Genomic DNA, 25,514 nt, shown 5'->3' on the forward strand with positions numbered 1-25,514 from the left:
GAGGAATATCTATATGTATGTCTTAGAAAGTCTCTATAAGAACTTACTTCCTCACCAAAAATGTGGATGAAACAATATTTTGCAGTATTGAAATGTTATAAAGGGAAATTACCTGAGAGCTTTGAGTTGTACCATTTCGGCTCAAATGTAACTGGATAAACAGAAGTGCTTGAAAGTTTTATGTTTATTTAATATAAAGGTTGAAATGGCATTAAAAGAAAACATTTCAATTGTGTAAAGAGTGCATTTTGATACATCATTTCTAGATATCTCAAACAAAATATTTCAGAATCATTGATTAACGGTAAATTTTTCAAAATATAATATTTTGATCCAGTTTGCAATTGCACAAGTTCCTCAAAATCCTGAATTTTCCATAGGATATAAACCCTTTTTTCTGCCCCTCTTTTCCATGAGCTCTTCCCCAGCTGATCTCGTAGCAATATATGACTCTTAAGAAAAGAAGTCAATACCTAGATTAATGGCAAAGAAGGAAACCAGATAGTTACAATTACAGAGTCACAGTCACAGCCATGTATTCAACAATAATACCGCCATGAAATCAGAGAAAGCACAGCAGTACAAATGGAAATGGAGAAATAGAGGGAAAGAACTGGTGTTAAAACATTTGCTACAATAATGAACTTTGTAAAATGGAAGCTGAAGTGCCTTTTAAACAATTGTCATTTATATCAAATATGTAGCACTCAGGTGTTGTGCCTTGGAGGTTGTCTCCACGTATATTCTCAGCGGACTCCATGGGTTTTGCCCCTGGCCACTGTGCAAATCAGGGCTGATCAAAGAGAAGGCTTGGTGGCTCCTACGTGGTTCTCAGTGAATGGTGATGCATATAATTGGATTAGGACAAATTTGTTACAGATGACAGGTTGAATTCAGCAAATGAAATACCTCTAAATGCTGAGCAATAGTGGGAGGTGTTGGTAAGGAAAAATGGCAACTTATGCCTGTACACTGAACACACAATCTTATCTTCCCACTGTGACATATTTAGATTACTTACTCTGCAGAAAATGAGGCTCCTAGAAAGGACAGAAGAAACTTTAGGCCCAGTGCGTACGCATCAAGAAATCCTATCCTATAACATTAAAGATAACTTTCTTCACTCAGGATTTCTTCTGATGGCACTAATCGGCAACATCTTTTACATTAAAAATAATGTTATTTAAAATAAAACGTGGAAATATTTTTCTTAGCAAAACAGGTACAGATGAAAATGTATACTTAGACCTATCCTGGTCTTCTACATACTCATTATGTGAGACCATCCTGAAAGGGAGACAAGGATCTGGACACCTTTGGAAAAACAAAAACTTCCCTCCTGAAGTAATTAGGTGCCCAACCTACAAATTGACCTTCATTTTTTTTTCCCCTCTTGTTTTTGCAGGAAAACTAACTAAGTTGGCTAAGAGGCTGGAACAATTGCAATGTCTCATTTCCTGCATGTCAGTTTACGCACAAATCTGAGGGGGTAGGATAGACCAAAATTTTAGTGTGTTGCCAGTACATCTGTTATTTCCAGAAAGCCAAACCATCTTACAAGGTTCTGTGCAGAGTCATAAGGGTGTTTTATGAGTGATTTGCCAGGTACATGCAGTAATATTTGTTATGGCTGTTGACATTTCCCAGCTATACTCTGTGTCAAGAAAGGCCAAATGTTGGGCTCAGGCAGTACACAAAGCCCGAAATTCTGGCCTGATGTTAACAGAGACTTCAACAGCCAGCACTGCCAGAGGTGCTGTCACTGAGTGCTCATTTCCATCAGTCCTGTGCTTTGGAAGAGATCAGTCCTTGCTTCTAATCTGACCCCCTTTTCATTTCCTCTTCATTGCTGTACATAATGGTATTTCATTCACATCTCTGTCTTAACTGAAGTGAAAATAATGACCAATGGACAATCATAATTTCAGATATAATCCTCTGCAAGGATGTTCCCAGACTCTTGGGACCTGAATACACCCAACATGAAAAAAATAATCTCACTTGGGAGCTGTGCTCGAGTAGAGACCATTTTGCAAACTGAAAATACTTATCACATATTTTGTGACAAAATCTACAAAGACAATTTATTCTTCTACTCTTTCTCTAAGTTCAGGGCTTTCTGTGAAGCCTCTATTGCATAAACTAATTCTGTGCTTTCATCAAAGATCTCCTTTTGCTTGGTGCTGAATTCAGTATAGATATGGCACTGCATGCCAATACAATGAATACGTCCCTGGTTTGGGGGTCCGAAGTTTAACATCCATGGTATCCCTCTATTGTAAATGGAGAAAGGAAGATGTTTTTTATGCACATCTCATTTTAGAATTACTCGGTGATCTTACAGGAGTTTGTTGCTCTCCCTTGTCAGCTGTCTGCCTTCCTTGGTTGGCTGCTGTGAGTAACTTCTACCCTTTGTAAAAGTGCTGCAAAATTGTAATCAAGAGTATCAGTTTGCCACATTCAGACCAAAGCAAGACATGGTTAATGGTCACAGAAGCATTCTGAATGCCGATTGCAATTTCATGGCAAAGTCCTGATATTGTTGAAGCCACTAAAGAAATCCCCATCAGGTTAAAAAGTCATAATTTTGCCAAAAGACTTTTAGTGTTACCTCATTATCCCCAAGACATAATAAAATGAATATATTTCAGAGAGTAAAATTGATTTCACCACAGGGTTTTTTGACCAGCTTTTATTCTGTTTGATTTTCATTGTTTGAACAAAGTACTGATTTTGACCACATTCATCTGTCTGCCTTCAGTTAGTGTCTCCTGCAGCTTGGACACAATGTTCTGTGGGTTTTTCTCCAGACAAGAAATCAATAATATTAAATAGGGATGCATTTTTCCATTTGAATGCTTGAAGCTGTTGTCAGAGCATTTCTTGAGTTCAGCCAAGCATCTTACATTTAATGTTGATTCTTCCTTTAATTTTTGTCTTTTGTATTTGCTTTTAAAGCAGTTTCCTGATGATCCCTGACTCTGAGGAGGGGGGCAATGCATTTCTCACTTTATACTACTCTGAAAGTGATGATATTCCTAACTGCACCCTAGATTTCTCTTTTCATAGAGTAGGTTAATCACTGATAATCTTCATCAAATAAAAGATGGTTCTTAAGTGAGGCTTACTTTTGTAAAAAGTTGGGCAAAGATTTAAAAAGCTTAATTTAACCCCCTTCAACTTTTGGAAAAGTCTGAAATTCCATCAAACTCATCAGAGTTCGCTGCTTGTACTTCACTATGCAAAGCTTTAATTTAGGCATCCAAAGGTGTGACCTGTGAATGTCTCATATTAGTGTATGTGTTAGTACACACATGCCATTTGATGTGGCAGCTCCACTCAGCGTGGTAGCATCACATTGAGCTTGTTAAGATGGAAAGGGCCCTGAACCAGGGAGAGGAGTAGGAGCTAGAAGAGTGAAAAATCATCCCAGTAGTTTGGGAGTGTGGAAAGAAGTTGGTCATCTTTAGTGATGAAGATTCCAAGTGATTGCTGATTCTTCTGCTTCACTTCCTTGTGCGTGCAACAGTCATTTCCTGGTTATCCCACTTATCAAAAGGCTTGCTCTTCCCAGAACAGCACAGGCTTGCAAAAATCCATGTGCTCAATATGGGTTATATAAGAGCAATTTGTGTCTAAAGTTACAGGCCAGAAAATCCCCTTGGGCTCCCCACAATGAAGTCCTCTGGCCTTGCAGCAGGCATTTGTGGATCACATGGGTGCGACTGGGCATTGCAGAAACTGAGGTGATGACACCTGGGTGCTTTAGAGGTTAACGAAAGGGTCCTGGCAGCCTCTCAGTACCCATGAGCTCAAGGCTGACATACCCTGCAGGGAATGCCAGAACTTGGGGGTTGTCTCTCTGCCACACCTGAGAAGAAAAGAACACGGACTATCGGCATCCTCCAGCTCCTTTTGTTGTAAATGCTCCATTCTGAAAGCATTTAAAGAGAGCAAGCAGGAATAATGGAGAGTGCCGGCATGACAACAGCTCCTTGAGAAGAGAGAAGTGGGGTTTGGTTTCTCATCATGGGTGTGTGGTGTCATTAGGAGGAGGTGCAAGGACCCTTACCATGACTGGACTGGAGCCATCAGGGGGGCTTTAGAGAGACACTTTTATGGTTTGTATTTAGGTTCTTTGGTCCTGGTGGGGCCGGGGGTGAGGGGTGGCTGTGCCTCTTTCTACTCCCTACCTTTTCCATTCCAGACATTTATTTGTAGCGCTTCCATCACTCATTTCTTCTCATTTCCTTCAATTTAAGGCACATGGAGCATGATAGATTCAAGCAGCTCTGACCGTTCGCAGATCAGCAGCTTTCCTAGTTACTGCGACAGGCATGAGGAATGACCACCTCCTGAATTCAATACCACGAGGCCTGAAAAGTTGCAGGAGCTTAACGGGCTGTTTAGGATGATATCAAAGAGCCCACTCAGCTTTCAGAAGTTCTTTTACACTGATAGATCAAATCTCCCCAAGTTCCCCCTTTGCCACCCCAGCCCTGGTTTGCCATTTCAGAAGACAGCGAGAGTTTCATTAGCATGGTACAGATGTCTCTGCTGTCTAAATCACAGTCTCTGAGATTCCAGCCATGATTGAACCCTACCGGGAGCAAATAGGGAGCAGACCAAAGTATATTCTGACACAGAATGTGTTGCCTGAAGTGGTTCTGGGCTGTAGCAATAACCCCTTTGTTAATGTGCAGCAAGAAATCACACCATTTCCCGTGTCCCTAATTAAGAGTGTCAGAGTGACTTGGCTTTTGATTGCAGTGAATTCTGATCTTCTGAGGGAGGAGAAAGAGAACTCTGAGACACAATGATAAAACCCATTCAGCCACCCACTCAGCAAATCACAAAAGTTTTTTACTTTAAATTTCATATGAGCTCCACAGGGAGACAGACCTTCAATGCCCAGAGCTACCTGACATTTTAATAATATCTGATGATTATGTGGAACCTTTCATCCCAAAGCATTTTCCCCAAGTATTTATACTGCACACGTATACAGGAGTCATCCTGTCATTTCTTGTGAGGAATAACATTCAGCCTTATACATATGCAGCTGTGTGCTTAACCCACACAGTGTGCAAGGCAGATTGGCTTGTCAGAGTGATCAGGCTCCCCCGCAACCACCTGAAGGATGATGGGCCACCTCTGCTTCAGCCACAAACCTTCTGCAGCAGTCCTGGGGGTTGTACACCACACTTGCGCACCTTCGAACTGGCTTTCAAGGAATGGACAGGAAAAAAGTGGCAGAAGTGAGAAAGGAGCTTCAATATTCCCAAGAGCCACTCTTTGTAGAATGGCTTTCATTTGAAAGGGCTTTAAAGATCATCTAGTTCCAATCCCCTGTCATGGGCAGAGACAGCTTTCACTAGACTAGATTGCTCAAAGCCCCATCCAGCCTGGCCTGGAACACTTCCAGGAATGGGGCATACACAGGTTGCCGTTCTCTGGGCAACCTACACCAGTGTCTCACCACCCTCACTGTAAAGAATTTCTTCCTCGAATCTGATCTAAACCTACCCTGTCAGTGTAAAGCCATTTCTACTTGTCCTGTTCCAGCATGACCTTGTAAAAAGTCCCTCTCCAGCTCTCTTGCAGCCCCCTTTAGTTATGTGAAGATACTCCAAGGTCTCTCCTTAGAACCATCTCTTCTCCAGGCTGAACAACCCCAATTGTCCTGTGCTCACATGAGGGTTGCTCCAGCCCTCTTATCATCTTCATGACCCTCCTCTGGCATTTCTCCAACAGGTCCATGTCCTTCCTATGCTCGGTGCCCCAGGGCTGGATGCAGCACTGCAGGTGGGGTCTCACCAGAGCAGAGCAGAGGGGCAGAATCCCCTCCCTTGCCCTGCTGGTCACTCTTCTTTTGATGCAGCCCAGGACACTGGGCTGCAAGCTCACATTGCTGGGTCATGTTGATCTCCTCATCAAACAATATTCCCAAGTCCCTCTAAGTAACCTCAGAAAGAGTTTGGCATCCTGATCAAGATCCACTCCAAAGGAATAAAAACTCCGAAGTGTTTAAGTACATTTTGCATATTCAGATGTGGAGATTCCTAAGGTTAATATCTTTCAAATACAAATCCATAAAGAAAACCATTCACTCTCATAAGACATTTAACGTTGTTTTCCCCTGCCTATTACTTCTTTTTATTTCAACAAAGTAATTTTCAAAACTTCTACAAGTCCCAGAAGGGAAACAAACTGCCTTTTTTTTTTTTTTTCTCTCTCTCTCTCTCTAACTTTTTTTTTTTTTGGAAGTGCATCATTCTAGAGGAGATTGCAAGAACAATATTTGTGCTAAAGACCATTTCAAAGGTTTTTCACATATTCTGAATCTCAAGTAAACATGAAGTACCTCCTCCCACAATGACTTCAGCAGGGCTGGTGGGCAAGTGATGCTTTCATTCAGCCAGCCATTGGTTTGCTGCAATTCCCTAAAACAAATTGTCCAAAATTACAATTACCTTTTATCTTGCAAAGCAACCACCTTTACATCATGTAAAACATCTGTGTTAAGACATCAGGAACCTACACATAAATCCAGCTTTAGAAAATGAAGCAACCTGATCATACTTTTGAAAATGAGCATGAAGTAGCTTTCCTATTAGTCATCTGTATTTTGCATATGTACATTCCCATAAAATAAATGGGCTCAAATACAATGAAAAAAATACAAAGAGATAGTTTCGATGCGAAAAGCATTTTCAAATTACTGCTAGTTGCCTAAAACTCAGCAGGTGAAAGATACAATAGTAAAAGCTTTATAATGAAGAAGTTGAAAGCATCTCTCTGGCAAATGGATCAGAAAAATAGGATGTCAAGAGCATCATAATACAGTTAATATTCACTCCTGAAAATGCTTCTATTATGTAGAACAAATCAGATAAACAAACCTTAGATCCATCCATTTGAAGTTTTTCATGCGCAAGGTCTTACATTCACAGTTCTAATTTGTCTACATTGCTGTTCATATAATTTAATGCCAGATAATTTTTCAGGTTTTCAACCATTTATTTGTCAATGCCAGTGCACTCTTAAATTTACAATAGTGGTAAATACTATATTAGTGTATTTTAAAAATAAATTTCTATATGAGTGTCCTTTAAAAGTTCTTTACAATGTGCTGTTTCTGACAAAACCAACACCGGCTTCTTGCACAGAACAAAATAAGTTACCAAGTTTAGGCTTGATTTGAATGAAAAGATGCAACCTGGTGTCTATCATTTCTAATAATAGACCAGTCATATTCACCAGCAGTGCAGAATATGGCAAATATGTCCTTCTGCATTACTAGGTAGGTAGTAGAAGGAGAAAGATCTTGTAAGACGCTGGAAAAAGACACTGAAAAGCAAAGGCTTTCTTTTAATTAATTTTTACCTGGTGCTAACTCTTACAGTGGCACTAGCTACCTGTGAGAGCTCTGGTTTTGGGAAGATGGTTGGATGCCTCATTCCTTGCCTTAATCTTTTCATATATGATGCACCACTGCATATTTTCACTGTAAACTGAGTTATCCCAGTACAAATAGAAAAGGTCAAAAAACCTCTCTGCATATAGACAGAGTGTCACAAGGCCATTTAACTTAGTGCTAGCCACTTTTCTAAAATCAATTCTTAGGCTGTGAGGAGCCAGGACCATGTAAAAGACAAGCTTTCTAGGAAGTAGTTAATTCACCAGCACAAGATAACTCATTTGAAGCAACAAAAGAATGATATTAATCAAAATTATGAGCAATTTTCTAGTCAGAGTATTTTTAGAGGAGTAGTCAGCAGAGAGTCAGAAACAGTCACTGAAGGGGACAGACTGAGAGAAGAGCTATGTACCACACAGAATATTTATTTAAGTTAGAACAATTTTAAGTTACTTCCAGAGTTCAGACACAACCAAATTTTCACACATCACAACACAGTGTGTAGCCGAGGAAGGAGAACAAGTTCCATTAAAAAAAGTATTAGAGACATTTGGCCCAAACCAAGTATTACTGGTTTTGGGAGATGCCGGATCCTGGCAGCCTGATGAAGACAAGGTGGTCACAGCTCCATGGAATCAACTTGCAGCTACACTGAGCATATAGTCCTCAAAGGTGTGGGGAAGAACACACATGCATCACATGCATCATATGCATCACATGCATCCATCTATATACACGTGGCCAGCCACACAGATCAGTGCAAACTCAGCATTCGTAAACATGTACAGCACTGAGGTACACAAACAGCCCTTTCTGGCTGGTCATGGTAAAGGTCCATCAGTGGGAAATACATGTGCAGACTTACACATAAACACAATGGGAATCCCTCCAGAAACTGGACTTTGACTCTCAGGCTGTCCCATAACTGGCTACTCACACACATACGCACATTATTTAGAGTAATTTAGCTTTTCCCCAGGCTCCATGGTGTCCCTACTTGGTGGCTTGGACCCCCAGGTCTCTCTAACTGCAGAATTCCACGCTGCAGTGGCTCTCTGCTGATCCCACTCCAGCTGCTCTGTTCAGTCCTCCCATGCACACAGAACAGAGTCCTTCACCCAGGAAAAGAGAAATTAGTTTAATGTGTGTTATACACTGATCAGGGCCTGACATGGCCAGACAAGTGTACTGACCAGCAACCTGATTACATGCAACCACTCCCTTTTATCCCTTTTATCCCGTCCCAAACTGCCATGATCCCTCCCTTTTCTTGCTACTTCCTCCTTTTCCCTGCTGAAGACACTCAACTAAGTTTTGTACAACCCCATAATGCTCTGCTTCTACATCCCATAACAAGTCCCATATTCCTGCAGGCAATGCTCTCTCAGTCTGTAGGATGTTTCAGAGAGGTGGACTGATGTTCACTGTGTCATGTTCAGCCCCTGGGGCTGACAGTTTCCTGTGACAGCCATGGGAGGAGATGGGTCAGGGGACTCTGCTTTCTCTGATTAGGTTATCACATTTTCCCAGTCTGTAATGGTGCCTCTGTACTCCTTTGTGCTTGTGGAAATAAGAGTGGATCACAAGTATCACAAGGATGGAGCAAGTGATGGTGGTTGGAAAATCCCTTCTGCAGGGCATGGAGGCACCCCCCAAGGGTGCAGGACTGGGATGTTGCAGAGAAACTGCTGAGCCATTGGATTGCTACCTTTCTGTTGCATATCCATGTGCTCTGCCACTGCAGCTGATTCTGCTCTGAGCAGAAGGTTGGACTAGAAATCTCCCAAGGTCATCTGCCTGATTTTGTGATGCTGTGATCATCGGAGTCACAATCACTGCCTGTGAGTGTACTCATACATTGCCACATTTGCAAGGAAATTTAATTTATGTTACATTTAAATAAGCTCTTTCACTGTAGCTTAGTTCATCTTGGATTGAATAATTTTGAATTCACTATGGATAAGAACACAGACAAGGACAGTAGCCCATTCTCAACTGACAACCATGCTAAGCTGTCAGAAGTTGTCCTGTACCTCAACCTTGCATGTCCCCATAAATTTAAGATGCCTGACTTGATGTGCATTGGAAGTATTGCAAGACTTCCATTCACTTGATTGGTTATTGAATTATGCTCCACTCAGGTTAAAACTGCAAGATTAAATTTTCAGATGTAGTTCTGAAGTACATTTAAAGAAAGACTGACAAAGCAAACCCACCTATGCCAGACTATCGGAGGTTCACAGATAAATGCAAATAAATTAAATACATACAGTTTTTTATTGTGCAGACCAGTTTCTACCCAAGTTTGCAATCAAACCCTCCTGGTCCTCAATAAGCAGTTTGGGCAAACTCACCTGAAGTCCAAGCCTAGTTCTGTGTGCTCAGAGCAGGCACACATATGCCTTTCAATACCTTATAGGCTGAGGATTTGGTATCATGTGCGCATGGCTCTTTCTTTTATCAGAATTTTAAAATTACCTTTTATTTCCAAGCCTACAATATCTCTCTGGCCTGCTGTTAATAGCCTGCAAGATTTTTGCTTATGTTTCAGATATATAGTTTTTTTCTCCTCCTACTCATTTTCTCTCATAAATCCCCTGGCTGATAAGAAAGTGTGGTGTATCCCTTACATCTAACAACATCCAGCCGTTGCTCTGTTTTTCCTGCTGTGACAAACATCAAGTCTTTCCTTTTTCTGCCACTGTTTTAATGCCTCAGACAATTGGCTTTGCACGTATAGTAAAAATGCAAACTATTCCAGAGGCTGGTAGGTTTATGGGATTTTTACTGGGCCTTTCAGAAAACACAATATTATTTTTACCCCCTCACCACACAATTCTTCAGAATTCCATAAACTACAACGAAGAAAATGAGTTCTTTGAAGACAGTATGCAAGCAGTCATCATTCCCCCTCGATTCAAAAATAATTACCAAATACTTGGATTACCCAGAGAGTGGAAGGAATATTTCATCTCTTTGAATGTCATTGGGTCCTGGGCACATGTCAGGTATCTTCAATGTCACATTCATTAAATCCTATATTCTGCTTTTCAAAGCAGAGTCCTGAACAACAGATGGTAGAGAACTGCACTCTGGCTGGAGGAGTTTCCAGGTAGGGCAGCTGCTGTGCAAGCCCTGTTCAACTCTTGCTCAGTGTTTATGGAGAATATCAAGTCCTCACTCCCCACATTTCTAGGGATGCTGGCTAGCATATATTTTCAGGCAAGAAAAAATATTTTATACTGTCTGCCTTTTTTGCACTAGTTCAACACTGACCTGAAGAGGATTAATGCTATCTAGGTGGAGAACTTTTTATTTAATATCTTATTTTCCCATAGGGAAAGAAAGAAAACCAATAAAGGAGAGAAAGATCCAAGTCATTCAGCCTAAATATCAGGAGCTTTCTGATCTGCTAGAGCCCTGGAGTGCCTTTTGTTCTTACAGGATCTGTGACTATCTTCTGTAGAATATCACCACATCTCTTCTACTCTTCAGGAGCTCTCTGTCTTTCTCTGCCAAGTGCATTTCTCTCAAGAGTCACTCTCTCATTTTCTGTGTCTCCAGGGTTAGACTCAACTGCTCTTTGGACAGTGAGACCAGGCAACTTTTGGAGCAATATATTTGCCTGTGCCTCTTCCAAAAGAATCCAAGATACTTGAGTGAATGGTGAAAACCAAACTTCTCTCCCACCTTACAGCCAGGCTTTATACATCCACGTGCAAAACTGCCATCTATGACACTCCACAGCTGTCGGCTCTGTGTCAATGGTGGTGTCAGAGGTCTGCTTATGCAAATTATTAGTCCATGGGATAGAATTGTTATTTGCTATCCTCTGTTTCATCTAGCAAGTTCTCCTGAAAGTTTTCCAGGAAGACTCTCTGTCTGTTTCTCCCTTCCTGGTTCAAATTCAGGGAGCCCTGAATCAAAATGCTGTTCCCCAAGGGATATCTGCAGAACCGTAGGGATTTCAATCCCATGGGGCAAATTCATGTCTTTTCATCATCTGCTGATTAGTTAAAGTGTCATTTGCAAGAAAAAGCTCTGAGCTGGCAATGGGGAGAGTGTCACACAGAGTGGTTGCAATCATACTGACCAGCTCTGGAGCTTTCGTCATCAAATTGGTCCTCCTTGTTTTCCAATGCCTGACATAATTTGTGAATAGTAAATCAGATCAGGTCCCAAATGACCTCCAGGTGTGATTTAACCTGAATTATGCCTTTCACACACTGTGTTTAATTCTTGCAAGGTCATTTCATTTCTAATAAATACCAGTTTGCACATGCTCAGCTATGTTCTTGTCCTTTAATGCAGTAACTGACAGATGGTAGCAAAATATTCCTTTTATAATGAAACCTGCCAAAGGAGATTGCTTAGGGCCTCAAAAAAAAATTTGCCAAATAAAGAATGGTCTCCAGGAAAGAAAGGAAATACTGTAATGCAGTATATATTAAAAAATTTTCCTCAGGCATCTGGTGATCAGTAGCTTTTTCTCATGTCAGAGAGGTGACCTAACTGATTTTTTCCAATTATTTATTGCCTCATTCACCTTTGTACTCTTAAAAGTCTTGTTTCTGTGGGTTGACATAAGTAGTGCCTCTAAAAAAGTGTAAATTAGCTGCAGGAGGATTTGTTGTAAAGGTTTCGTAGGTACAAGATGTGTATCTGCAGTGTGCTGTCAGATTCTTTTTTTTCATGTAAGGTTTTCACTTATTCTATAATTAGTCCAGTTTCTGGGTGAATTTCACACCCATTTTTTAGACCCAATTATGCCATTTCTCTTATACCACTATTAATTCCTAACAGCAATGCTACTGAATTCTGATCTACTTTATGTGACTATGCACACCCTGTATTTTCTCATGGCCTGTGCAACTTCTTTTGACAGCTGAATACATCAGAGTGATCTAATTTATTGCCTTCTGTGAGGCAGGTAGCATTGGATCGCAGAAACCTCTCCTTTTAAAGCCTCCAAGAACCTTCAACTTTCTTCTAAACCCAGTGGTTTGCTTAGTATCTATCTTTGCCACTCATTTCCTCAGGCTTCTCCATAATTTTTTTTTTTTACTCTTTTATCTTCTGTTCCAATATACAGCTAAAGAAGACTTGATGTGACTTCCTTTAGCATCCATTTACACTGTCCTATAAATCATAGAAAGCATTCTGCACAGGCTCAAATCTAGGCATTAAATGAGAATCCATCTGTTCGTTGCTCCCAATTGGATTATAGTTTCTTTCACTGCATCACTGCTTGACAAAACTTCTAATCCCTCCTCAAACTGCAAGTGTGCTGTGTTTGGGGCCTGTTATGTCAAATACACATCTCTCTGCTCCCACCTTCCCCTCTCAGGAGTTGCTATTTTTAGACTGCTTTTCTATCTCTGATGAAGTCAAAGTTACATCTCAACCTATACAGGCTCTGGTGGCATAGGCTGCTCTGCATTTCTGCTGCAGTATCACAAAATCTCTCATCCAGTTCTATTCTGATCTGTAACCCCATTGTCATTACTGGCCTCTTAGAGAAAATCATGTAAACACCTTTTATTTCAGTTTCTTGCCTGGGTTTCCTTTCACTGCTTTTAGATGTCATGGCCAGCAGTAGATCAGAATTTGCATTAGCCTTTGGATCTGTCAGGAGGGGAATCGACAGTGCTGGACAATTTAGAGCATGCTGCTGCTGCTTTAATGTGCTTTGTGCACTACAACACTACAGGAGTATTAGTGGCAAGGTGATGTAGCTGCCAGAGCACCCAGGAGCACCATTATTTTAAGAGGGGATCACTGCCAACTCTTGAACTGCAGACTCCCTAAACTAAAACACACAACTAAAAAGTTATTTGATCTCTACTAACTGAAAAACCAGCAAAAGCTGACATGTGCACAGCTACACATAGATCTGTGGCTGGAAGAAATCCCTCGGCTGGCCATTACAGCTGCAACAACCTCCAGATGACCCAATGGACCTCATGCCTTGGTCGATGTGGGCCAGGGCCTGTCAGAGCCCCTTGGTGATGGGGGCTGAGGGTGCACATGTGCATGTTTGTCACTTTTGTGCACAGAGAGTTCCTTAGCTGACACATGGCAGCTTGTTCTTCTTCGTGACATGAAGGAACACTTCTTTGTGTGGCAAGAAGTTCTTCTTGTGACACTTCTTTGTGACATGAGGCCACAATGCACATGAGCCATCAGGTGCTGCCTATCCAGCCACTGCCTCTTGGAACAGGCCTATGAAGAGCACAGACCACATCAATGGGGAGTTTGAGGTTATGTTTTTTGTTGTTTCTTTTTCTTTTTCAGTTAAAAATGAGGAAGTGTGTGACTCTTTTTACCATTTACACAGACTGTGAAGCTTTTAGTCATCCATAAAGAGGCACATTTGACATACTTTGGAGTTTATGCCTTTTTTTAGCACGGATTATTCACACTTTCGGAAGTGCCTCAGAGCAACCCAAGCCAAGTGTCCCTCTTTTATTGCCAAAAATGCTTGCCAAAAATTTTGGAGCAAAGCACCACACCATGGGTATGACCTAAATGAGCCACATCATTTTACCAAATAGTACATATTTGCTTGAATTTAAGGTCCCACAAACCTCCAGCAGCTTATCTTGACTCCCTCAAACAGAACAAGAGCACCATTCCTTCACAGTCCCACCTCACACCACCGTGTCTCTAGCGCCATGCTCTCTGCCTCCAAGGTTTTGCATGTAACTGCTGAGCATTTCAGAGCAGATGCAGCAGCATGAGTCACTGCCTCACTGAGGAACGAGTTATTGCACATTGGCTACTCCATGGAAACAGCCTATGGATATGCTTGAATGTTGTGCAATACACTTTAAGGCCACTTGCACGCTTTGGAAATAATTTATTTACTTCACATATACCCAGTCACTCAACTGCCTGGGTACTTCCGGTGAAGCATCTGCTATGTGATCTCTCAGATGAAATTTAGGTTGTTCATGCCACCTGATTCCAAAGAGAAGAGCTCCAAGTAGGAGCCTTGACTTGTTTGCCCTTCAGGTTGGTGCTCTCTCAGTCCTTAAAACAAAGATAGCTTTATGCAAACCACCTGTTAAGAATGGTCTTCCTGAAATGTGCCAACCCCCAAAACGTGTTTGGGGTGGGCCAATACCATGCCAGGCACCATTTGCAGAGTGTGACAGGGCAGAGGGTTGTGCTCGAGTAGTCGGAAATGTTGGTGGTGACTGCTGAATTTACTCTTATGGCTGTAGCTGAATGTCTCCATCCATGTTCCCTGGAGGCGGTCTTGGTTTACAGCTTTAATAGCTACAAAATGTGAGTTTTCTGACCATCCCCACACTTTATGGCACAATCTCTCCAGCTGTTATAATGAAGAAGCACTAGCAACAAAGTTATTACTTACTCTGCAAGCAAAAATTCTCTTCTTGTCAGCACTTGGCATAAAGGTAGTTCAAAGTGTGTCTTAATATTCTGTAAACAAATCAATTATTTATAATTGTCTTTTCTTTAGATGTGAATTAAAGTAATGAATTTTTTTTTTAGAGTTGAAAGGAAGCAGACAAATTAAATCGAGGTAAATGAAATCTACATGACCACCTGTTTTTTTTTTAAACTTTATAGGAAATCAATGTATTGACAGTAGCATTGGTCAACCAGGACAGAGAAAAAAACTCAGAGAAACGAAGCCCAGGTCTAAAATCAGAGAAAGAGGCACTATTAATAGGTAAGATAACCCCAAAGAGGTTTTTTGAGAACAAAATGCCTTCTAACAAGTTTCTGTTTTGCATATGTTTACACTGATCTTTGTGCTCATATAAGAAAAAAAAATAGACTTTTTTTAAAATCTGTGTTCAAAATAGCTTTTGGTAAGAAAAATCCTAAAATACAAGTGAACTTTCCCTTTGTGAAAAATTCTGCAGTTTAATGAAAGGATTTCAAGTATGAAGAAATTGCAGGATCTGCATTTAGGCTTCCAGCATGACTGTATGATGACTTTATTTACATCAAGATTTAGGAGGCCGGAGTTGTGTAGCTTGTTATATGATTATTAGACAAAGTGGTGAAGGAGAAGGGGATGGAAATAATATTAGTAAACTACCAAGCAAAAAATACATATACTGCATGTATTAAGCAAGCCAGATTTATGCCTTTGACATTAGGTGAGGGAATTAGCAATATGAATATTTATAAAGAATACCACAAGGATTGTCATACCCTTTACACAGAATAAAATCTTTAAAATAAACTTTCAGATAGTGCCTATAGCTAAAGCTTATAGGCAGTGGGCCAGCTAGCTGGTATCAGGCATTTAGCTACACACAACTGGCTGTACCCTTGCTACCCTTGGAGGGAACATGCACCATTTAGACCCGTGCATATTTTGCATTTAGTTTCAATGGGGCAGGTTTTCAGGGAGCACGAAGGCCCACAGTTCCAAAGTGTACTCTGTGGTGTAACAGATATGTTGACCTGAAAGAACAGGTTCAATTTCTTTCACAAATCAGTGGTATCCTGATAAATGATAGTTCCAAAGCTACCTTAGTTTGTTTAAATGCAACTCATTTTCATCACCTAGGCATCAGGAAGATTGCTGGTTTATTGCCGAGGCACAGATTCAGCAATTCACAAGTTCAGTTCAGACCAAAGAGGTCTTTTGAAAGTGAAGAATGTATTTAAACTTTTAAAGTGTAAGCACTTTAAAGTGTACACAAACTGCCTGTGACTAGTGAGATGCAAAACAGTGGAATGTACAGAAATGTATGACTTGATTGAATTTTGCTTGTTATAATTAAATCTGAAACTTTTAATTGCAGGGGACAGTACTTGATCTTTTCAAAGTTCATTCCGTGAGATAGCAAGTATGGGGTTTTAAGAACAGAGTAACAAACTTTTTTTCTAGGTCACTCGCTACTTGACTGTAACAAACAGTGTCAGTGTCCCAAAGTGGGTCCCATACATCTGCTGTTCAGTGGCACACTCAGATAAACAAAATAACCTCAGTTCAGATACTACTGGTCATAATACCCCACAACTGACTCACTGCTACAGTTCAAAGATTAAAGATTCCTCGAGATGGATTTCATGTTATCTCTTCCTCTGAGGCATGATCAGGTATGGCAAGGGAAAAATGGGCCTTGCCTCGATCCATTCACTAAGTTTTTCTGTTTTTTAAAAAGTTCAATGTTGTCTTAGAGGAAAAGAGCATAAAAGAAAAAAAAAGTTATCATGGAAATCCAGTCAATAACTACAAAATATTGAAAAGTTACTTATTACTTGCATTGTATCAAAGAGCTGGCTTTGAATGGCCTGAATTGAAAAGCCTCAGGAACCACATAACAGATGCAATGACACTGGTAAAATGTGATTTAAGTAAAAATTGGATTTCCAGTCATCTCATCCAAGTGTGATGGTCTTGGCTTTTGCTTCTAGAGCTCTTGTGTGGTTACCTGTAGTCACCCACAGCACAAAGAAGGTCACTGCTGCTAAAACTTGCCATGGTAAAAAATCATGCAGGACCAGAAGTTTGTAAATGCTGTTTGAAAAGTGGAGGAGGAAAAAAGGTATTCTTTTCAAAGCCAGCCTAAAATGCATTAAATATTGCTTATCAGTTTCAACCATGGCCGGTACTTGGGGAAAAATGAAATCCAAGATTATCCTAATTCATTCAGCATCAAGAAAGCAGTATGGCCTGCAGTACACAAGATACAGTGACCCATTTTTGTCATTTGTAAGCATTTTTAATCCTGGTGTTTATGATTTAAGTATAAGAAACTTCCCCTAGGGTGGTTCAGCTAAGAAGCCCATCCAAAGAGAGTTGAAAATATTTGTTCTGATTCTTACAGTTCAGCTCTCCCCAAACAGCAAGTAACACACATGCCATTTTGTATTTTCACTGTTTGCTTAGAAGAGGAGAAGTTGGATAGTGCTTTTAATAGCAATACTGATGCCCCAAATCTTGTTTTCTCTGGTCATCATTATTAATGCCTCTTGATTTTCATTGCAGAAAACATCTCTAGACTTAGATCCTGACTCCTTCTAAGCCACTTTTAATTCCTATACCTTTTATAATCATCCTGAGAACAATGAAGATAGACAGAACATGCTCTCTCTTAAGAAAAAACTAAATAAGCAAATATGTCAAAAAGCATTTGTGTTTTCTTCAGCAGCAGTTAGGGGTAATACGGATTAAACACTTTTCATAACCAGCATCTGCATAATTACTAGAAAAAATTGAGGGAGTGAGGGTTCTGGCACAATTGTATGAAACGTTTTCACAACAGAGAATCCAGTGAAGGGGAAAAAAACAATAATTTTACCATTACAATATCCACAATTTTATATTGGTAAATCAAGCATAAAATTACTAATTGAAATGCTCCCAGCAAGGCTTTGTTTAGAAATTCCTTTATTCACCAGTATATTATCTTGGTCACTTACTTGCTAACTGCTGTCATTCCTGAAGATGAGCTATTGTATTTAGCATGTAACTATGACTGTATTAAAAATGTGCTGTTTTGTTATGTTTATTGGGTTGTGCAAGGAAAATAAGAATCATAATGCATACTAAAAAACTTGCAAGAACAGACTTCAGAATTATTTTGCCTATTTTAATGATACAGTGTCTGAGGTAATTTTAATTTTTTTTGTCTGTTTTTAATACAGGTATCATCTCCACATTTCTTCACGTCCACCCTTTTGGAGCCAATATAGAATATCTTTGGTCTTATATGCAGCAGTTGGACTCTAGGGTAAAAAAAAATTAATCAAAATCTGTTTTCTCTTTAGAAATATTGTATTATTCTTTACTGCAGGTTAAACTCTTCATGCATTTCCATTAGAAAGATAATGGGATATGGGGCTTGGGGGTTTTCAGTCTTTATTCATTTGCAAATTACAGTGCACGTGCTTGTGTTGAGGTCTTTGCCTCACACTGCTTAGCCATCCTTTGTGGCACAGAAGAGCAGAGCTCTAAATGGCAAATACTAGCAGCTGATTTTATGACACATGATTCTGAAATATAGCTGGAGAGAAAAAAAGCGGAACAAGAGACAGGTGTGGCCATGGCCATCAAACTGTGCAGGTTTTGGAGATGGCCCTTTTCCTCTGAAGGGTTGTTAGCTGTGTTTCACACTGAACCGAACCTTCATGAACACAGGAATGGACCATGTTGCATGTTCTTTGTCTCCATGTGGGAGCAGAGATGACCGCATAAAGGAATTGGGTAACCCTACTAATTTCAGTGAAGCTGTGGCCAAGATAAAAGGGAGGCCAACACAAAACAGTGTGAAAAGTGCTTAATGCATCGGTTCATACATTCCACAGTCGATACATACCTGTAGGATAATTTCATTGACTGACTTTTTAATATCTGCTGTAGAATGAGATGAAATCAAGCCCCCAAATAGGCCTATTCCTGTGCACTGAATATTAAGCAGGTCACGGGTGAGAAGTTTAAGTGTGAAATGATCAGGTGAATGGTACTCCAAGTGCTAAGCAGCAGCTCTGCAGGATGCCAAGCTGCAAGAGACACTTAGCAGATGCAGGGGTCACCCTGCGGCCAGCCACAGCTCTGCCCCACATCTGCCAGTACTTGGATGATGGTGCTTTCCCAGATCTTCTTGCAACACAACTCCTTTGATTCTGGTAATGTTTTGTTCCTGAACAGCCCCTTCAGTCCATAACTAAGATCAACTTCCCGCTGCTTTGATGGGCTGCTTCATGCTTCTGGTTGATCCTGGATCCTTCCTCTGTTTCTATGAAAAAGTGTAGAGCTAAAAGCAGAGGAGATCCTGAACTAGAAGCTCACTGGAATTGCAACAGGCTGCACTGATGAGTGAGGAAGGATGATGAATTTGTTAGGCACTGCCTTCAGGCCATAGCAAATGCTAGGTTTGCTAGCACTTTACAGCCCACTACCACCCACAATGAATAAGGAGTAGGGGATGGGGACAGGAGAGAGAGGTGAGAAACTGGTGAATTTCAATTATTTTTTAAATGTCTCATTTTATCAAAACCTGATGAATCCAGAGCTTCACGCCTCCAGCTGTTCTTCTGCTTCTCTGTGCCCCTGCCACACATGCACTTTGCATTGTCTCATCCTGCATCACCCAGTCTGTCCAATCTCCTCAGTTATCTTTCAAGTCCTTGCTTAAGACAGCATTTGGCTAAGTTTCAACTGCATTTTCCCCTGGATGACCTCTTCAGCTCTGTATCTCTGGTGATAACAGCAGTTATCTGAAATATGGACTCTCTGGGCTCCAGCCCTGCTTCTCATTGCTTCTGCCCAGTGAGCTCTTCAGCATTCTCTCCCCGCACTGCTGTGGTCCCTTCTTGTGCTTGGCTGCGGGCTCTGTCCTTGAGTATTTGCTCATGTGAGTAACGTGGGCTTCTGTGAGGCTGCCAGGGTCAAGTTCTTGACTTGCAAACAGAGCCCTCAAGGAAGGAGCATTGTCTCCATCTCTGCAGTTACCGCAGGACCTACCTACTGCATAACAAACACAGGCTGCAAAATTTGACCTCGTTGGTTTATTTTGGAAGCAACTGCTTGTAGAAACAAATTACTTTTTAATAGCGCGATGCAGAGATGCAATCTCAGAGATGAATTTCAATTACTTTCCATGGTTAGCCTGTCATTCCTCGCCTGAACAAGAATGATAAGGTCAGCATACCCGTGTGGGCTGAGGGCTCAGTGTAGAGCTTAGATACATTGCACAAAGGTAACCAGACACCCACTGCTGCCATGTGAGTACTTAAAAGATGGATTGGATCACGCTGAGGCTTTAGACTGCCTCCAACACTGAGTTTTGGTGCCACCTTTATCAAATCATTTAATCTTTCTGCTGCACTAACCTCTACCGAAAAATAAGAGGTAATAGATATTTTCTCACCTCCTTTGGGTGTACTGAGGTATAATTAGCATATTTTATGTTTATATACTGTTTTGAAAAGGAAAGGTATCACCGTGGAAGGTTTCTACTGGTATGAAAAAGCAGAAATATCCTTATTTCCAGAGAAGCTTTTCAAACCGTGGAGACACCTGTGGATAGCAGGCAGCACCCATAGATTTCTTTGCTGTTCCTTTCATGACCACTTTAGACGCAGTAGAATAAAATGGCTCATATTCCATGAGTGTTCATTTCTTGACTTCCCTAATGATTATACCAGGAGGGTTGCCTTTTTGAAAGTGTTTTCTGTAATGAGAGCATCTTGCTTATTAGGAAGGTGAGCAGTCATAAAGATTTCAAAATGATAAAAACATCCTGACCAGTGCAGAACTGGGAGATTTACTGCTTAATTACCTGGGACTGCTGACCTGGGTACGACTGAGGGAAGATGGCTCCATGGATAGTCAGCCTTCAGTAACAGGGAGCTGATAAAGGAAAGAGAAAAACTGATGGAGAGAAGAATTCAAAACTGCGTAGGAAGAGAAGAGGAATAACATCTCATCTGCTTCCTCCTCCTCACAAGAACACCCATGACTGTAGTTTTAAGATGGACTTCAAGCCACACTGTGGCCACAGCCCCAACATGGCAGTTGTCATTGCTTTACAGTGGGATGCCACCTACAAGAGCAAAATCATTCCTGCATGGAATCTGCACTTGCTTTGGAGTCTGGAAAGTCATGTCAAGATTAAAAAAAAATAATAATAGTTGGCTTTTTTCATATGGTCTGGATTCATCTCCCCCGCACCCCTATTACATCTGTTCTTAATGTTTCCTCTTTACAAGCTACAGGGCAGCTTTCTCACTTTAATTTTACCTTTGTTTCTTTCTCAGATCTCTGCAAATGAGATAGAAATGCTTTTGATGAGACTGCCACGCATGTTTAAACAAGAATTCACTGGTGTAGGAGCAACACTGGAAAAGAGGTGGAAGTTTTGTGCCTTTGAAGGAATTAAAACTGTCTGACTGTGACTAGTAATGAAGCTATGCAGAAGAAGAAGAATTCCTAGAGCATGGCAGGGTTATAAAGTATTAAAGTAAGAAATTTGGGTTTGGGCACATAGTAGTATGTTTTCAAAGTTATCCAAGCCTAATTTTAGTTACATTTGTGACGTTCTCTTGTGAGTGGAAATGTAGTTGTGCACCAGTTCCTAAAATAAAGTAAAATTAAAAAAAAAAAAGTTTCAAAATGTGACAGATTGTTTCCTATGAAAACTGAAGAAAGATACCATAGTCATAATGATTTCAAGATACTACATGTCCTACATCTAAGAAAAGCTCATTGAGCAAAGACTTGAGAAAGATTGCCTGGTTATGGTCGCTAAGCCACAGCGATTTAAATGTAATATGTAGTAGAACTCATTAAGTTTTGTTATAGAAAGTTCTTTCTGTTTAGTAAGAGAATTGAGTAATTTTACAGTGAGGAAAAGCATACCAAAAGAAAACTTGAAGATGTGTCTGAAGTTATTGTATTTTGTAAATTAAGTTATATGCTGTACCAGGGATTTTTGCCTTATTGAAAGAGGCCTGAAAATGTGATTGGAGTCCTCAAGAATGCTTTATCAAGAATATTATTTTTCTAATGTAACTATTCTCCATTACAAGTTCTTTTAACATGGATTGCATATCAATTTTCATAAACGTGTAAATAAGGAAGAAACCAGTGTTACTGTATTGTATTTGGTATGTAACATTCAGGTTTATGCATCAAAATAAATATTCAGTTGCATTACTGTTACAAATTTTATAGCAGATATATTAATTTTTATCAATAAATATGACTTCTACCATATTGTTTGTATAAGTATTTCTTCTGATGTTACTGAATTTTAATCGACCCAGCAAGAGTCTCCTTGAACTTATCTTTCCCCTACCTGAACTATTAATTGCAGACAATTTGGTTAAATGAATTATAAATCAAGAAAAGAGCTTGCAATACATGTTAAAATTAAAATAATTTAAATATTGGTAGAAGAAATACCAGCATGGACCTTTGATTTTTTTTTTTTTTCAACAAGCAGACAAGTGAAAAATGAATGCGTTCAAATTTCCCGTTTTCATTATTTTGTTGGGTAAGAGCTGCTGTTGGTACGAAACAGCAGGTCCCTCTTTGCCACACCCCTGTGCAGGCAGAGGAGCCAGTCCTTAAAGAGAGAGCTGGTCCTATGATGTGGGGCACCAACAGTGGGAAATATGGAAAACTGAAACAGATGCAGGGAGTATCCAGATACATGTCAGAGTGATGTTTCGCTCTGGTCCTTCAATAAACAGCAATTAGTGTCAAATGCATTTAGTAGTGAAGGAACTCTCCAACATGGCTTTTGGTGATTGGTACTTTAGGACCTATTCCTCCTCTGGCATCTATGTGGAATATAGAAATATTAAATGAAATGCTAATTGTGTACAAAAGGGGAAAAGAAAGAGGCTTAGCAGGTCTATTATGGGAAAAGAAATTATGCTTTCAGGCAGTACACACAAAATTTAAAAAATGAAGTACATCTCAATTATGGTTGCCATAGAGCCTGTGATAAGTTACTCAGGTGAAACTAGTAATTATATGCCAGTTATGTTAATGAAAATTAACTAGTTTAATCCAAGTAACAACTCTTTCCTCTCTTGAGATCATACAGTTTCATGAATAATTCTGGCAAAAATGTGTTAGGTCTGACAGCTTGTATTTAGGTACTGTAACATAAATGTGTATGGGTGCCACTTAGGCTGAGGAAAAGAGAAGTGAGAAAACTCACCTCAGCATACTCCATGCCATACTTATTCATTAGATTCTGTCCTTCCTTTCATTGTGTCCGCCTTTTTTTTTCCCCTTTAGATAATTGTCTCTCTCACAAAACAACTTCAAATCCAGTCGGACATTTTTTTTCTTGACAGAACCTTGAAACCTAATCACTGTATTTGTTTTGCATGTATTTTTCTTCTTTTTTTTTTCTTCATGGGTTTTTCATTTCTGTCCAGACCATCGGAGCTTTAGAAGAGTACCTTTTTATTCCTTGGATAGTACCAGCTAAAAGGGAACTTCCTTCCCTGGCTTTTAGATACTGCCAAAGAAGATCTAAACTTTGAGTATGAATAGCATGTAGGCATCCTGTAATATTGTCACGTATCAGCTGAGAACTTGAAACCCAGGGAGATCAGCAATGAGTATCAGGTTGGGCCCCAGAACTAGCTTTAACTTTGTGTGTTTTGGGGCAAACTGGATTAAGATATTGAGCTCTGTCATTTAGGTGCTGAAATGTCCGTATGATGACTCTTGGGGTGTCCAGCTGGAAGTTCTGCAGATAATACGATGAGATTAATAATGAGAAAGCTGTTTTTGATACAGAATTAGATACAGGATTTTTTTGATATGGGAAAGCCACCTAGGCTAGACATTAGGGATCATTTCTTTACTGAGATGGTGGCCAAACACTGCAATGGGCTTCCAGAGAGGTGATCAATGCCCCAAGGCTGTCAGTGTTTAAGGAAATTTGCACAGTGCCTTTAATGAAAGCCTGGCTTTAACAGTGCCTTTAATGAAATGATTTAACATTTTGTCAGCTCTGATGTGGTCAAGCAATTGAATTAGATGATCCTCATAGGCCCCCACAAGACCTAAAGCAAGTTTCTGCTGCTGAGTCAGGCTGAAAGAAGATGCGCATTTGACAAAGACACAAAGCCAGTTATAGTTAGCAGGATCTTCACAACAGTAGTGGAAAAAAAAAAAAGAGGAAAAAAGAAAAGGGCCAAAGAGGTATCACATCAAGCTAACCTTGAGCTCAAGAGATGAGACTGAGCTGCAGGCTGGCATAGTTATGGAAGCTATGGAAGAAACTGCAAGTTATGGAAAAAGTTTCAGCAGTGTCCCCTCTTCTCAAATAGGGACTAGTGGAGCAGGAGATTTGGTTTCTAACTGCCCAGACATGCTGAGGGTATTTTGCACAGAGTTGTAAGTTAGGCTGGCCTGAACTCCTGTTCTCCCAGAAGAGATTTTCAGACCATCCTCAGCTTTGAACTGTCTTGGACTGATGGCAGGGGTGACTTTCACCAGCTTAGAGGGGCCAGCCTCTTACTGCACTGTATCTGATTCTCACTAGAAGGATTAAGAGATACGCTGTGCAAAATCTCTTGGATAAATGTGCATTTAACCCTGCACATTCAAGGGAGATAAGTGTAACCTCTCTGCTAAACTGCATTTTATGCTCACAAGAGATGTTTTGTGTTTGATCATGTTTGATGAAGACGGCATTATCCCCATCACTGAAAAGGAAATTCTAAATATCTCCTTGTACATAGTGGAGTCAATTGTTTATCGAAGTGTGTGTGTTTAGGGCAAAGCTTGCATTTCAGGACTGCCAGAGCATCACATTCACTTAAGGATGAAAATCCAGTATCAAGCTACGCTACATTTAGCTACACATGATGTGCAGCAAATGCTGTGGAATCTAAAGCTAGGAAATTGGTTGTAAGACCATTATGGGTGGCTTGTTTAAGTAAAAATTCTGGTCTTGCAAGCATTATTTTATTCAAAATCAGAAAGGCTTTGACAGTCAGTGTTAGTGTGACAAAAATGTTCTGGGATGATATGAGTTGATTTGGGGAAGGAGATTTGGAGAGAGAAGGAAGGAAAGGAGAGAGTTGTCTTTGGATATTCATTTGGTGCCTCTGGCACCAGTAATTAGCCAGGTCTGATGTAGAATTTATGTCCATTTTTTCCACTTAACAAATGCGTCTCAGTATTCAGCATTAAAAGTGTGAGGCTTTCATCTTCTTTTTTTTCTTTTTTCTTTTTTTTTTTTTTTTTAATTTGAAAGGGTTCAAGTTGTCCCTTGATTTGTCACTGGTTTTCCTGCTAAGTTCTGCCACTCTTTTGCTCCAACTTTTCCCTCAAAAAGAAAGTAGAAACAGTTTAAAATTCTTTGTGGCTCTGTGTGTGACTGCTTGGACAGCAAAAACTGACCATGTATTTACTGATGAATGTTTCAAGAACAAGTAAGTCAACTGAAAAAGCAGCCAGATCAGGAAATGATGCTTACAAGGTACAGATACTCTGACTACATAAACCTATTACATTGAATTTGTAAGCAAAATCAAATAGATACGCTCAGGAGTACCTTTGATTAAGTGTTTCTGCCTCACACTGGGTAACACTGTGCCTGTTCAGATTTAGTTGGCTGATTCCAAT

At 40.2% G+C, this 25,514-nt stretch overlaps 1 protein-coding gene across 7 annotated transcripts in view; it reads left to right on the forward strand.

Annotated features, from left to right (window-relative positions):
• Positions 1-22,130, forward strand: part of ENOX1 (ecto-NOX disulfide-thiol exchanger 1) — a 309,445-nt gene extending 287,315 nt beyond the window's left edge. For all 7 annotated transcript variants that reach the window (XM_066176219.1, XM_066176215.1, XM_066176214.1 and 4 more), the window contains 3 exons: positions 15,017-15,119; positions 18,059-18,144; positions 21,173-22,130. In XM_066176219.1, the coding sequence (XP_066032316.1) occupies positions 15,017-15,119; positions 18,059-18,144; positions 21,173-21,304 (321 nt within the window). In that variant the 3' untranslated portion in view covers positions 21,305-22,130. The remainder of the gene's footprint in view (positions 1-15,016; positions 15,120-18,058; positions 18,145-21,172) is intronic.
• Positions 22,131-25,514: the final 3,384 nt, after the last annotated feature.

Source organism: Chamaea fasciata, unplaced genomic scaffold (genome assembly GCF_029207755.1).
Source record: "Chamaea fasciata isolate MVZ Bird 193981 ecotype frontalis unplaced genomic scaffold, bChaFas1.0.hap1 SCAF_2, whole genome shotgun sequence".
NCBI classification, from domain to species: Eukaryota; Metazoa; Chordata; class Aves; order Passeriformes; family Sylviidae; genus Chamaea; species Chamaea fasciata.